Consider the following 13,789-nt stretch of genomic DNA (forward strand, 5'->3'; position numbering starts at 1 on the left):
TTGTTTTATGCTTGTTTGACACTTACTTAGAGCTTAGTTTTTTTGGGTAAATCAACTTGAAATAAAAAGGAGGCTAACCGAATATACAGCCTACAAGAGGCATACCCCAGGAGGAAAAGAAAAGAAAAACGAAAAGAAAAGAACAGAAAATTTGCATAAGCCAAATGGCTTCATAAGGTAAATGAGACGCTATTTTCAAACCATCTTCCAAGAGGGAGGGAAAACAAATGAAAAGAGACTCTTAGGCCTATTGGCTATAGAGAACTAAAGCAAAAGATACCAATCGTTTCCATTTCATCTAAAAAGAGGAAACGAAACAAAACAAAGACACACTATGCAGCAGCAACGATGAACAACACAAGAGCAAAGGGGTGCCATTTGTGCAGGTAGAGCTGAGCTTGAGTCCTATAAATTGAGCAGCAACTATTTGGAAACACAACAAGGCATAGAAGCATATTACAATAGGCCTCCTACACAGTAGTAGCATGAGATATACAGACAGCTACAAAACAGGCCTAAAATAGACCAAAAAGGAGTAGGAAAAGAGCTAGGGACAAGCCCCCTAGAAAGGTTTAAACATCCCTAGGGACAACCCCCCCTAGAATAGGTACAAAAGTTCCAAACCACCCATTACCACACCACTTAAATCCAGGGACAACTTCCCATGGCATCTAATAAGGGCTGGACCTGAGCAAATTCAGAACAAGTAGCAACGACTGCATTAGAATATCACAACAGCAGCTGCCGTAGGAACCAACATTAACAAAAATCTGTGGCACAACATCAGAATCAGTATAAAACTATAGCAACAGCAGCTAGCTGCTACCATTACAGCAGCAGAGACAGGAAATAGTTAACAGTAAACAACAGTAGCAATAAGCAGCAAGCAAAAGGCCCTTACTGTAGCCAAACAAAGTGCAGCTATCGTAGTAGTAGTAAACAGAAGATACCAAAGTAGCAGCAGAAAATAGCAACCCAAAATGAGTAGAAAGCATCATCAAAAGTCACAACAGGACTAAAAACAGGAGCCAAATAACGAAATCCAGAGGATCTTCACAATCCAAATCAATTAAGTCAAGGAACTAGAGAGCCCATTGCTATTATCTGCTCGCTCTACTCCTCCCTCAAATTGTAATACACCAATCAAACTAAAAGCAATAGGGCAGGTCTCAACTCCCTCGCCTCTCTCTCACAAAATGCCTCCCACTACTTAGAGCTTAGTTGATCATCTACTTTTCAGCTGCGAGTTGTTTTGGAATAAACGAGTTGGTTTTTGAACTCTTGCTAGTTGGATACGGTTATAACATGTGCCTTAGTTACTTTGCCGGAAGGATTGTTTAGTTTGCTTTTACTTTTTGTTGTGTTGTTGCTAGGGGCTAGCAACGCTCAAGTTGGGGGGTGTGATGAGCACCCAATATTGTGCAATCTTGGTGCTTTGCTCCTCTAGTTTGTAATGTATTTACGTTTAATTTATCGTTGCTATTTGATATTGCACGTGAGGTATTTTGTTGAGTTTTATAGGTGAATGTGCAAATAAGGCGTATTTTGATACCAAGGATAGTCCCGAGGATAACTGAACACCCGAGGCCATGTGGTGCTATGCCACCAAGTCCCAAGAGTCAAGTGACGATGCCTCAGAGGATGCTCGAGAGGTGTCAAGGCAAGGAAGGAAGCAAACATCTGAAAATCTGCAATTCTAGCCATTGTTATCGATAACTCTCATACGGGTATTGATACCATTTGGTCCATTTTGGTCTAGAAGCTGTCCAGCCCTAAAGGTATCGATACATTTTTCAAATGGTATCAATACCAGTCATCTACCGGGAATCACTAACCAGTGGGTATCGATACCTTTGTTGCATGGTATCGATACATGTTGCCTTCGATAGATATTTTTGTTGCTTTTTCAGGCTTTCCATTTATAAAAACTTTTTTTTAATAGGTTAGTTTTTTGGGATATTTTGACTATTGTAGAGAGAGAAAGCTCATGTGTATATATAGGGCTCCCCCTCACAATATATATCTATCTAGTCTTTATCACTTTAAGTCTTTCTAATTTCCTAAAACTCCATTAATGCTCTCAAGCTTTTGAGCTAATTTCTTCAAGAACTACTTAAGGTATTAGTCGTTTATTGTTTTCTCATTCATTAATGTTGTAGCTACAGTTGAGATCCTTACTAATATCAAGTTTATTCCCATTTTCGTCGGTTAAACATGTTTATCATTTCTAGCATGCTTTCTAGTCTCTTAGGTTTGTGTGAGTAGTTATTTGGTTAAGTCTTGGGTTACTCTTTCCCAAGGACTTAGGTGGTTATTTGATTCTCAAACTTTCGAGCTTAAAATCATGGTTTTCAAAATTAAATTAACCTAGCCATTTTGGTCTAAACGAGGGGTGTTAACTCTTTGATATGTTGTTTAGTCAAGCGGTCTTGGCAAGCGACATACCGAGAACTCGTGGCCTCCTACATGTTAGATTCATTAGCAAAAATAAGTTGATTTAGTTCCGATTATTCACATCTTTTGATAAACATAGTCTTTAAAGCTAAATCTACAGAGCGTGAGCACGCGGTCGTGACTCTCGTTTGAATTATAATCGAGAACCGGTAACGGCCTTTGTCAAGGGAAAGACAATCCCTAGACTTGTCTCTTTTAGTTCATTAAGCTCATTTCTAGTATTTTTCCGTAGTATTTCCACTTTCAAAGTAAAATCAAGTTGGCCGTCTTAAACGACGAAATGCACCTTATAAAACCTACAATCCGATTAAGCTATTTCCGATTCTCTGTGATACGATCCCGGTCTTTCCGTTTATTATGCTACCGACGATTTAACCCTACGTTTGGAATTTTCAACCTTGAAGGTAAGGTTATTGGCTAAGCAATGAACAGCCGTTAGGGCAACCCCTCGAGGAGGCTCTAACTTCTCTCTAGAAACTATAGAGAGAGAAAGGGGTTTCCTAGGATCAAACCCACCATACGCACCAAAAATCAGATTTTTGTATCCACCCCACCGATCATGTCTTGTGGTAAAAAATGATTCTCTCAAGAATCAACTGAAACCTCTTCAGTCCACCCCGTGGACCGTCTTCCGTAACAGCTTTGATTGAAGGTATGGTGGCGTACTGTTCACAGCTATATCAGCATTCACAAAACCAACCATGGGTCTTATTCAACCTCACAGGGATGACCCAGAGCTGCTGGGTTCCATCTCAAATTCACGGAGAAGACCCAGAGCTCCTAGCTCGTGGGTCTTTCATGGATCTGAAGGACCTTACAGAAAACAGGTCAAAACCCTCCGGCGTTTCTCCGGTGGTTCAGCGGTGACCTTAAGGTAGGATTTCGTCTTTGATTAACGAACCATGCCTCAGTGGTCACCATTTCAGAGCTTCATACCTGCTTCGTGCTCACTTTGGCATGGCGGTAGGGTCAATCCTAGATGGATTCTGGATTTATAGAGCCGTGGGGATTGCTGGTGTGGTCCAGCAATTGATGGTCAGCGAATGCAGATTGATCCAGAGCCTATTGCACGTTGGTCTACTTACACGGTTACGGAGTTCTTGGTGCTGTTAAGTTCCGCTCGTCGGAATGGTGCTGGCCGAACTGAGATCTGTCTACAAGCATGGCGAGACCTCCAGATTTCGATTGGAATACTTTAAATTTGTTCCATAATTAGCTAACTTTGGTATATTATTGCCGGAGTAGTGTTACAATTGGTTAAACTTACGATTCCAAGAATCGGGTTTCTATTCCCGTAGTTGCAAAACCTTGTGCTGCTTGCCTGGATCAGTTCGGTAAAGGGTGAGACCGACTCGATGGGCAGTCGTCTATTAGGACTGAGTTCGGGTTAATATCAAGCTCTTTGTTGAGCTTCTTTAAATTCCTAGTTTTTATGCTTCATTAGCCCGGTGGTCGTGCGCAGTATGGTTGTGACCGGGGCTGTCTTTGATTAGATTGGGGTCTTGCGCTGATTGAATGGGGTAGCTTCACGGCTGCCTTTGACTAGTTTGGTGGTTGGGCTCTGATTGAAAAGGGTAGCTTCCGGGGTTGTCTTTGATTAGATTGGTGGTCGTGCACTGATTGAAAGGGATAGCTTCATGGGCTGTCATTGTTTATATTGGTGGTAGTGCACTAATCGAAAGGGGCAGCTTGGTTCACCTACAGTTCGAGTGGCCACATTTGTGGCTCCTCTTTCTGTCCCTCTTTTAGATAATAGTGAGCCTAGGGGATTAGGTTGAGGGTGTAGTAGTCTGGATGGAATAGGCGTGGTGTGTAGGGTACTTGGGAGGGTAGCCTTGTCGGATGCCGACATCTCCAGTTCGAGCCTCTTTTCGGTTTCTTGTTCCTCTGTAGTAGTTGTTCTTTAGAAGTGGTATTATGCTTGTTCTTTAGGTTTAGTTGGAGTATTAGTTTCTTGGTTTGTTAATATCATCTCTGGAGTCTGTGGTGATCTGTGGTGATTGGTTGTTGGAGTCTGTGGTGATTGGTTGTTGGCTGAGAGCGGGTTATTTTCTGGCCAGCCTTAGGCTTGGATAAAGGAGTATTAGGCCGGATGGAGTGGGCGTGGTACACAGGGTGGGGCCTCCTGTCGGATGCCGACATCTTTGGTTCGAGTCTCTTCTTGGTGCCTTGTTCCTCTGTAGTAGCTATTCAACCTCCCTTGATGTTGTATTGCTATGGTGCTAATAGTCCTCAGTATTGGTTGTCTTTTGGTCAACTCTGGCCGTGACTATTTATTTTATTTTCTAACCTGGCGGGATGTGCCAGGTAGTAGTTCAATTTCATGTTATTTCTACTCGTATCACTTCTTATCATACCCCGTTGTACTATCATTTCGCTTATATGAATAGTGCAACGGGGTTATGATCTCTACACACGTCACTCTTGTTATTTTATTTAGGTGGTATTCCACTTTTAAAAAAAGTACCTTTTTTTCAAACGAAGGTAATTTCAAACTCAAATATAATGAAAATGAAAAATATTTTTTTAATTTTTTTTGCACCGTTTAAAAGATTTTAATGAGATCTATCAAATAAGATCCATATTGGTAGGAAAATTATTTGCGTAAACACATGATTTTTGAGCTTGAAATTACCTTCTTTTTCTAAAAGTTCTTTTTCCAAGAAACCGGAACACCCCTTAATACTCTACCCTACTCTCTATGCGGGTTGTGCATGGTTATTACACTTTTTCAATCTTCTTTTTTTCCTTTTCTTTTCCTCCTAGGGTATGCCCCTTGCAGGCTGTATATTCAGTTAATCTTTTTTAATTTCAAGCTAATTTACCCCCAAAAAAATGAACAACTGTTTGATTCGAAGTGTTTCCAATGAGGAGATTAAAGAAGTTGTATTCCAAATGAGGTCTCTTAAATCCCCAGGGCCAAATGGTTTCCCTGGAATCTTTTACCAAATGTATTGGGAAGTGGTGGGGGCCGATCTTTGCAGTGCGGTGAGAAGATTTTTCGAGGAAGGCTTTCTCCTTAAAGAACTAAACCGAACCAACCTGGTTACCATTCCAAAAGTTCTGGCCCCTGAATCCCTAGCATAATTTCGACCTATTAGCTTGTGCAACTATAACCTCAAGGTTATCATCAAGGTCATGGCTAATTGTCTCAAATGTTTTTTGAATGGCTTCATCTCTGTGAATCAGTCAGCTTTCGTCCCAGGGAGAATGATACAAGACAGTGTCATTGTAGCTCATGAGGCCTTTCACTTCCTGAAAAGAAAAAAGAAGGGTTTAGAGGAATTTATGGCAATCAAATTGGATTTTAGCAAAGCGTACGATTGGGTGGAATGGGACTTTCTGGAAGCGGTTATACTAAAAATGGGCTTCAATAAGATATGGGTAAAGTGGGTGATGGAATGTGTCTCTACTGTACAGTTTGATATATGTGCCAATGGTGAATCAAGGGCTAGAGTCTCTCCTCAAAGGGGCCTAAGGCAAGGAGATCCTCTATCACCCTATCTATTTCTTCTAGTGAAAGACGTGCTGTTTGGGCTTATTCAAAAGGAGATGGATCAAGGAAACCTTTCAGGTCTTCGTATCAACCGTCACTGCCCATCTTATCCCATATTTTCTTTGCAGATGATGCCCTAATTTACAAAGGCTAAACTTGGAGAATGTGACAGATTGAAGGCTACTCTGGCTTTATATGGAGCTGCCTCTGGTCAATCCATCATTTTTGATAAATCCAGTATTGTTTTCTCATCAAATATGGGTGCGATGGACAAACAACTCATCTGTGATTTTATGGGGATTGTACCTATGCGGGGAGACGCAAAATATCTTGGCTTACCATCTTTCTAGGGCAAATCAAAATTGGAGGCCTATGCTTTTCTAATGGAAAAAGCTCTCAAGAAAATGCAAGGGTGGATTTCCAAACGGTTAAATCAAGCTGGCAAGGAAACTATGTAGAAATCTGTGGTCCAAGCCATTCCAACCTATGCTATGGCCCGTTTTCTGTTGCCTAAGAAACTCTGTGATAAGCTGGATAGTCTTGTTAGAAATTTCTGGTGGAAAGGAAATCCTGAAGAAAAAGACAATTGTTGGATTGCATGGGAGAGTCTGACTTGTTCAAAGGAGGAAGGAGGAATGGGCTTTCGCAATTTCAGAGCTTTTAATGAAGCAATACTAGCCAAACAAGGATGGCGGTTGATTATGAATCCACAATCTTATTGGGCAAAATTGCTAAAGGGTATCTACTTCCCAAACTCATCTTTCCTACAAGCTGCTAGAGGATGTCATGCTTCGTGGGTGTGGCTTAGCCTGCTCCATGGAAGGGTTCTTCTGGAGAAAGGGCTGAGATGGCAGGCCCAGGATAGGGCCTCTATTAACTTTTGGGAAGATGGCTGGATTCCAACGCTGGAGGGTTTCAAAGTGCAATTAGTTAGGCCCCATAATTCTGACATTCAATAGGTTGCAGATGTGATTGAAATTGGTAAGGGCTAGAATATCCCAAAGCTAGCTATAATTTCCCGATTTTCCAAGGAATTTCGGAGGTATTAAATAATAATAATTTTTTTTGAAATAATTCCAAAACGACTCTAGTCTTGATACAGATCCCAAGCATACTCGATCTCTGCCCCTGGTATTCCTCCTGTGTCAAACTGCTCCACCATTGAATATGCAGCCTCTGGCAAATTGATCGCCGAAGCAACCAATTTATCAAGATACAGACATATCCGTGAGTGATAATTCACCCAGTAGAATAATTCAACCCAACCACCCCTCTTACATTACAGCTAGCAAGTAAACAATATAATATTGATGCGAAAGAGTAAAGCAGATATTTCACACATAAATTGTTTTATTACTATTCATTAGCCTGACGTGTGATCTAATATCTCATTTACGAGATCCTTCCTCCCCAACTGCTAGCCATGTCCTGTCCCATGAGATCACTTCTTTGCTATCGCAGAATGCACCTAAGTTATGTACCCAGGATGTATCCCTCTTGTTACAAACAAAGGGAAAGCTTATCATGCCTGAATTATAACTTGGGTTCGCCTATCTTAATCACCACTTCACAATCACTACTGGACTCCCGCCAGTTTGGAGACTGGGCCTCCGTTATCACCCATCTCAATTCACATCTCAAAAACCCGCCTGCAAGCATTCATATCCAATTTATCCATTACCTAGCACCGTATAGGTGAATTCTATTCGCATACCACCCCATGTCTCTAGGGTCCAATCTAGGATATAAATCAAGAGTCGGAGCAATATACAAATAATTACAATGATAATTGAAATAAATAATAAGCGTAGAAATCACTTAACTTTTTAATGAATGGGTTGTTGCCCTTAATCTTGTATGACCAAAAAGTTAATATTAATAACGGAAATTTTTATTAATAAAGAAAATTAATTTTGTTCAATTATTAGTAAGTCTAGGCTTGTATTAGTTTATTTTATGAAATTAGATTAACGTATTATTGATAATATAACAATGGGGTCGAAACTATACACTTAAGTAACCTAAGGGCCTAATCGTTTTAAGTCAATAACTCAATTGGGCCAAATTTCTATACTAAACATCCTCAGGGGTGTAACTACAATATAGGGTCATCCTTAAAAAAAAAAAAACTTTCACAGTAGAGCGAACTTCCGGAATACCACGGGTTTCGACGGTGCTATGCCGGAATCATTTTCTTTTGCTCCGAAACGTTAATTATCAACACATAAACACTCTTTATATTTAAGAGAAGGTAGGAGAGGATTATAATACCTCGACTCCGGCTGAAAAAAAATGAGTAATGGGTCCGGATGATTTCGAACGGTTTTGAAAAAAAATTGGAGAGACAACGGAGCACGAGACGTCAGTAGCTAAGGTGCTCGGGAACTTGGTGGGAGAGGTGTGAACCGAATTCGGGCTCGGGTGAATGCGAACCGAAAACCCACCTTGTTTCTCTCTCTAATCTTTCATGAGAGTTTTGAACGTTTTCTCTCTTACTTTCCTCTACTGATTTCCAGGGGTGGGTGGGTGTGTTCTTGTTCTAAAATTCGGTGGTGAGAGAGTGGTATTTATAGGAAGGTGTGGGGTGCAAGGAGGAGGATAAGGGGGATGGTTTGGCTTGGTGTGGAGAGAGAGAGAGAGAGAGAGAGAGAGAGAGAGAGAGAGAGAGAGTTGGTTGGAGGTGGTGAAAAAAAATTAAGGTGCATGTGGAACACCAAGGCATTTAGATTTAAACTAACGTAGAGTATAATTTATGATTAATTAACTAACTTTATAAAGAAATAATTTTTGTATAAAATTATAATTTAACTTATTAAAATTTTTGGATCATTATAACAAATGGGTTAAAAAAATTATTGACAGATACTAGTTAGTTTAATTATTTAATAAAATTCAAAATATAAATTTTTACTTGAAAAAAATGAGGGCAAAAATTAGGATCGTTACACTAGCTGTTGTAACAAGTCCTTCGGAGCTTAAAGCGATACAAGATATCCCTCTTCCAATTCTCAAAAGGGGGGATAGAGTAGTATGACATCACAGCAGAAATGGAGTTTACTCTGTGAAGTCTAGGTATCATCTAGCTTCTAAAATGCAAGCCTCTAGTATCCCTAGTAAACTTGGCCCCTCCTTTCAACCAGGTGTCAAACTTTGGAAGGCTATTTGGAAGCTTAAAGTGCCAAACAAACTCAGGAATTTCTGGTGGCGAGTTTGTAGGAATGGGCTGGTATCAAAGGAGAATCTATTTAGAAGAAGATGTGCTCAGTCTAATATCTGGTCGATATGCATCTCTGGGGTGGAGTCTATCGAACATCTCCTATTTTACTGCCCTTGGACGCGAGCTCTGTGGTTTGGAAGTAACGTGCTCGATGAGACTATTGGAAGTGTTAAGGAGTCTGGCTCAAAGGATTCTGTTACAGCTGATCTCGACTCCACTTCTATTTCCACGTCAGCAGTATTAAGGGATTAGTCTGTTAGTTAGTTAGTAAGTGGGGTGGTTAGCAGATTGGTTAGTTGGTCGCAATTGGGTTTTGTTGTGGTGTGATGTATAAAGGGGGCTTGGCCCTTGTTTGTATCGACAGATTCAGAGAATAAAAAATGAGAATTCCTCCTCCTCTCTCTCTCTCTCTCTCTTTCTCTCTGTTCTTGATGTGTTCTTGATTCAGTTTATACATTTTATCAAAATTCTTTATGGTATCAGAGCATTATGACGAAAGTCTGATCTTCAATCCTTGATTCGTGTGTTCAATTTGTTAGATCAGAATGTCTACTCCATCAGCTTCAAACGAAAGTGAGAATGGCGTCACCATGCCAGCAGCCCTAGCTTTTCTGGTGTCGAACTTTCACTCGCTCGTGACAATCAAGTTGAATGCTAAGAATTTTCTCCTCTGGAAAACTCAGGTATTGAATGCGTTGCAGGCAAATGGCTTCATTGAGTACGTTCGAGGCACCGTTGGGCCACCTCCTCCACAAATCAGAGATTCAAGCAACAATTTGGTAATAAATCATGCATTTCTTACTTGGACGCTTATCGATAATCAGTTACTGTCTTGCCTGACTGCAACGTTATCATCTTCTACGTTACCTCTAGTTCTAGGGTTAGAACATGCATCTGATGTGTGGAACAATTTGGAGAATCGTTTCAATTCTCTTTCTAGGTCAAATCTGCATGAGCTCAAACGAACTCTCTTTAATTTCACAAAGACTAAATCAATGGATAATTACATTGATGATATAAAGGTGTGTGCACAAAAGGTGAGTGCTGTTGGTTATGAGGTAGATGCTGATGACATGGTCTTTCATGCTATCAATGGTTTGCCAGAAGACGAGTTTAGTCTTTGAAACAAACTCTAAGAACTCATAGAGATCTCAAATTTCATGAACTGGTGTCTATATTGAAAGTTGAAGAACATCAGTCACGAAAAGGCAAAAATAAGGTGGAAAATGGGGCAAGTAGTGTGTTTCTGACTACTACTCAGAAATTACAAGATTTGAATGTTTCTGATGTAAGTAGTTCAAATCAGAGTTCTGTGTCACAAACTGTTGGTAATCTTGGCTCAAACTCTGTACCTACTTCCCCTATATTGCCTACACCAACACATGCTTTACAGTCCTTTCAACCTCAGACATCTCAGTCTTTTCAAATGTTTCAACCCCAACCACCATCAGTACCAATGTTTCAACCTGTTTTTGGTCAATCTTCCACATACTTTCCACAGTCCACTTCTAGATTTAATAATAACAATAGAAACAGACCAAGAGGACAAGGTTTTGTCTCTTTTCCTAGGCCAGCATGTCAGATATGTGGCAAAGACAATCACTCAACTCGTACTTGCTACTACAGAAACACACAAACCTCTGGATATCAACCTCCTGGCTTTGCTGGTGCTAGTATGCCATCTGGTTTTGCAGGAGCTAGTATGTCATCTGGTTTTAATGGATTTCAGATGCCTCCATCTGCTGGTTATCAGTTTGGTTATCAGAACATTCCTATGTGGAGACCTATGGTTTCATCTTCTGTTCAAATGCCTCCACAAGTCTCAGTGCCTTTTGTTTCTCCTAGTTCATCTTAATCACACTTTATCTCACCTGGAACTGGTACTATTTCTGGATATGGTGGAGGATATCAAGGACAGTTCAACTCTACTGGGTCAGGACCTGCATGCAGTGTTTTTCAAGGTCAATTTCCATCAGCATTGGCTGCTTGCTATACACCTGGTTCACCAATTATGAATGAAATGCCAAACACAACCACTGCACAGAATTGGTTTCTGGATAGTGGGGCTACTAATCATGTCACTTCTGATCTTCACAACATACAACAACCTCAGAATTACACAGCTGGGGCAGGAGTGATGGTTGGAAATGGTAATACTCTCTCAGTCTCTTGTTCTGGTAATGGTTTCTTATCAACACCAAAGGCACATTTTCAGCTCACTAATGTACTTCATACTCCTGCCATCACACATAATCTTCTGTTTGTTTTTCAGTTTGCTAAGGACAATAATTGTTCTCTAACTTTCAACTCTTCTGGCTATGTCATTCAGGACAATCTTACTCATCAAATTCTGTTCTAGGGGCCATGCCACAAGGGCCTCTATCCTATCCAGAGTTGCTTTGAATCTGATTCATCTCAGGTTCCTTCTGTTTTTCATCTTAATAAATCTGTGTCCACTTCTTCTGCTACTTTGTGGCATAGGAAGCTTGGTCATCCTAGTATTCCTCTTTTTCAGTCCTTGGTTAAGCAGTTCAACTTACCTGTAACCGGTTCTTTTGATGTTCAGTGTTATAGTTGTAATAAAGTTAAGAGTCACAAGTTGCCTTTTCCTATTTCTACAACTCAGTCTACTTTGCCTTTTGATCTTGTTCACACAGATGTGTGGGGTCCTGCACCTATTTCTTCTGTTAAAGGGTATAGATATTATCTGCTAATCATTGATGATTGCACAAGATATTCTTGGTTGTTTCCTTTATTCTATAAGTCTGATGTCAAAACAACTCTTGCTCAATTTAAAGCATATGTTCAAACTCAGTTTAATACAACTATTAAGACTGTTAGATCAGATAATGGAGGAGAATTTGTCAATCATTATTTGATTAATCTGTTTCTTAACAGTGGTATCATTCATCAAACGTCATGTCCTCACACACCTGAACAAAATGGGGTTGTGGAGAGAAAACATAGGCATTTAATGGACACAACCTTAACTCTTCTTGATCAAGCTGGGATGCCTGCTAAATTTTGGTTAGAAGCTTTAAACACAATTGTATTTTTAGCTAATAGGCTTCCTCATTCATCTTTAAAGTTTCAAGTTCCTCATGTCCTTTTATTTCACACTAAACCTGACTATCTTTCTCTGAAACCTTTTGGCTGTGCTTGTTTTCCTTGGCTTAAACCTTATCATTCACATAAGCTCATTCCTAAATCCTCTACTTGTGTTTTTTTTGGGATATTGTACAACTTCCAAAGGGTATCATTGTTTTGATCCTCATACTAATAAAGTATATGTTTCTAGACACGTGAGATTCTTTGAAGATCAATTTCCCTATTATTCTCTTCTTTCTTCTATTTCTTCTGTACAAGAATCTGAGCAACAGTTAACCAATTTCTCTGTCCCTCTCACCTCCTTTTCAGATATAATCATTCCTGTTATTCCACCTTCTTTGTCTCCTCCTGAGTTAGTCCACTCTATACCTGCTCCTGTTCCTATTCCTGTCTTTGAGTCCTCACCTATCACAATCCCTATTTCTGTTTCCTTACCTGTTTCTTCTAATTCTACCTCTTTTTCATCTTCATCTTCTCATTCTTCCTCTACTCTTCCTTCTGATTGTGCTCATATCTCTGGTTCTACTTCTTGTTTTCCTGTTTCTTCTATTTCATCCCACCCTGAGAGAATGAAAACTAGGTCTCAGAATGGCATTTTCAAGCCTAAGCAACTATTTTCTTTGCTCACATCTTCTTCTACCCCTCATTCTTTACCTACAACAGAACCAAAACATTTTTCTGAAGCTGTTTCTCATTTTGTGTGGCAAAAGGCTATGGCTGAGGAGTATGAGGCCTTAGTGAAGCAAGGAACTTGGGTGCTTGTTCCACCTCCTTCTGATGAAAATGTTATTGGCTGCCAATGGATTTATAAAATCAAGAAACACTCTGATGGGACAGTGGCAAGATATAAAGCTAGGTTGGTGGCTAATGGTAATCAACAAGCTGAGGGGCTTGACTTTACTGAAACCTTTAGTCCAGTTATTAAACAGCCTACTCTCAGGGTTATACTAAGTCTAGCAGTCAATAAAGGTTGGCCTTACGGCAATTAGATGTTTCAAATGCTTTTCTTCATGGTCTAATTACTGAAGATGTGTATATGAGGCAACCTCTGGGGTATAAGGACTCCTCACATCCTGAGTCTATGTGTAAACTTTCCAAAGCCTTGTATGGCTTGAGACAAGCTCCAAGGGCATGGTATGCTTTGTTTTCCAGTTATCTTGTGGAACTTGGTTTTCACCCTAGCAAGGCAGATACCTCCTTGTTTATTTTTACACAAAAGTCTGATATTACTTTGGTTTTGATCTATGTGGATGATATCGTCATAACTGGCAGTGATTCCACCTTCATTCAATCTCTTATTCTTTAACTTAGTCACAAGTTTGTCATGAAAGACTTGGGTTCTCTGCATTATTTTCTAGGTATTGAGGTTCATAGAAATGCTGCTGGTTTGTTTCTATCTCAGTTCAAATATGCCACAGATCTGCTTGCAAAAGCTGGGATGATAGACTGTAAAAGTTCTGAGTCTCCTGCCTCTGTTAAACCTGGGATCCCAGATAATGATTTTCCTTTTTCAG

At 40.0% G+C, this 13,789-nt stretch overlaps 1 protein-coding gene and 1 long non-coding RNA gene across 2 annotated transcripts; both read left to right on the top strand.

Moving 5' to 3' along the window:
• Nucleotides 1-2,898: 2,898 nt before the first annotated feature.
• Nucleotides 2,899-3,732, top strand: LOC131320368 (uncharacterized). The gene is made up of 2 exons (XR_009198205.1): nt 2,899-3,328; nt 3,422-3,732. It is a non-coding gene; the product is annotated as an uncharacterized LOC131320368 (long non-coding RNA).
• Nucleotides 3,733-6,441: 2,709 nt separating this feature from the next.
• LOC131321194 (uncharacterized mitochondrial protein AtMg00310-like) lies at nt 6,442-6,909 on the top strand. Its single transcript, XM_058352199.1, has one exon. The coding sequence runs from the start codon at nt 6,442-6,444 to the stop codon at nt 6,907-6,909; it is 468 nt and encodes a 155-aa protein (XP_058208182.1).
• The last annotated feature ends 6,880 nt before the right edge of the window (nt 6,910-13,789 follow it).

Source organism: Rhododendron vialii, chromosome 3a (assembly GCF_030253575.1).
Source record: "Rhododendron vialii isolate Sample 1 chromosome 3a, ASM3025357v1".
Taxonomy (NCBI): domain Eukaryota; kingdom Viridiplantae; phylum Streptophyta; class Magnoliopsida; order Ericales; family Ericaceae; genus Rhododendron; species Rhododendron vialii.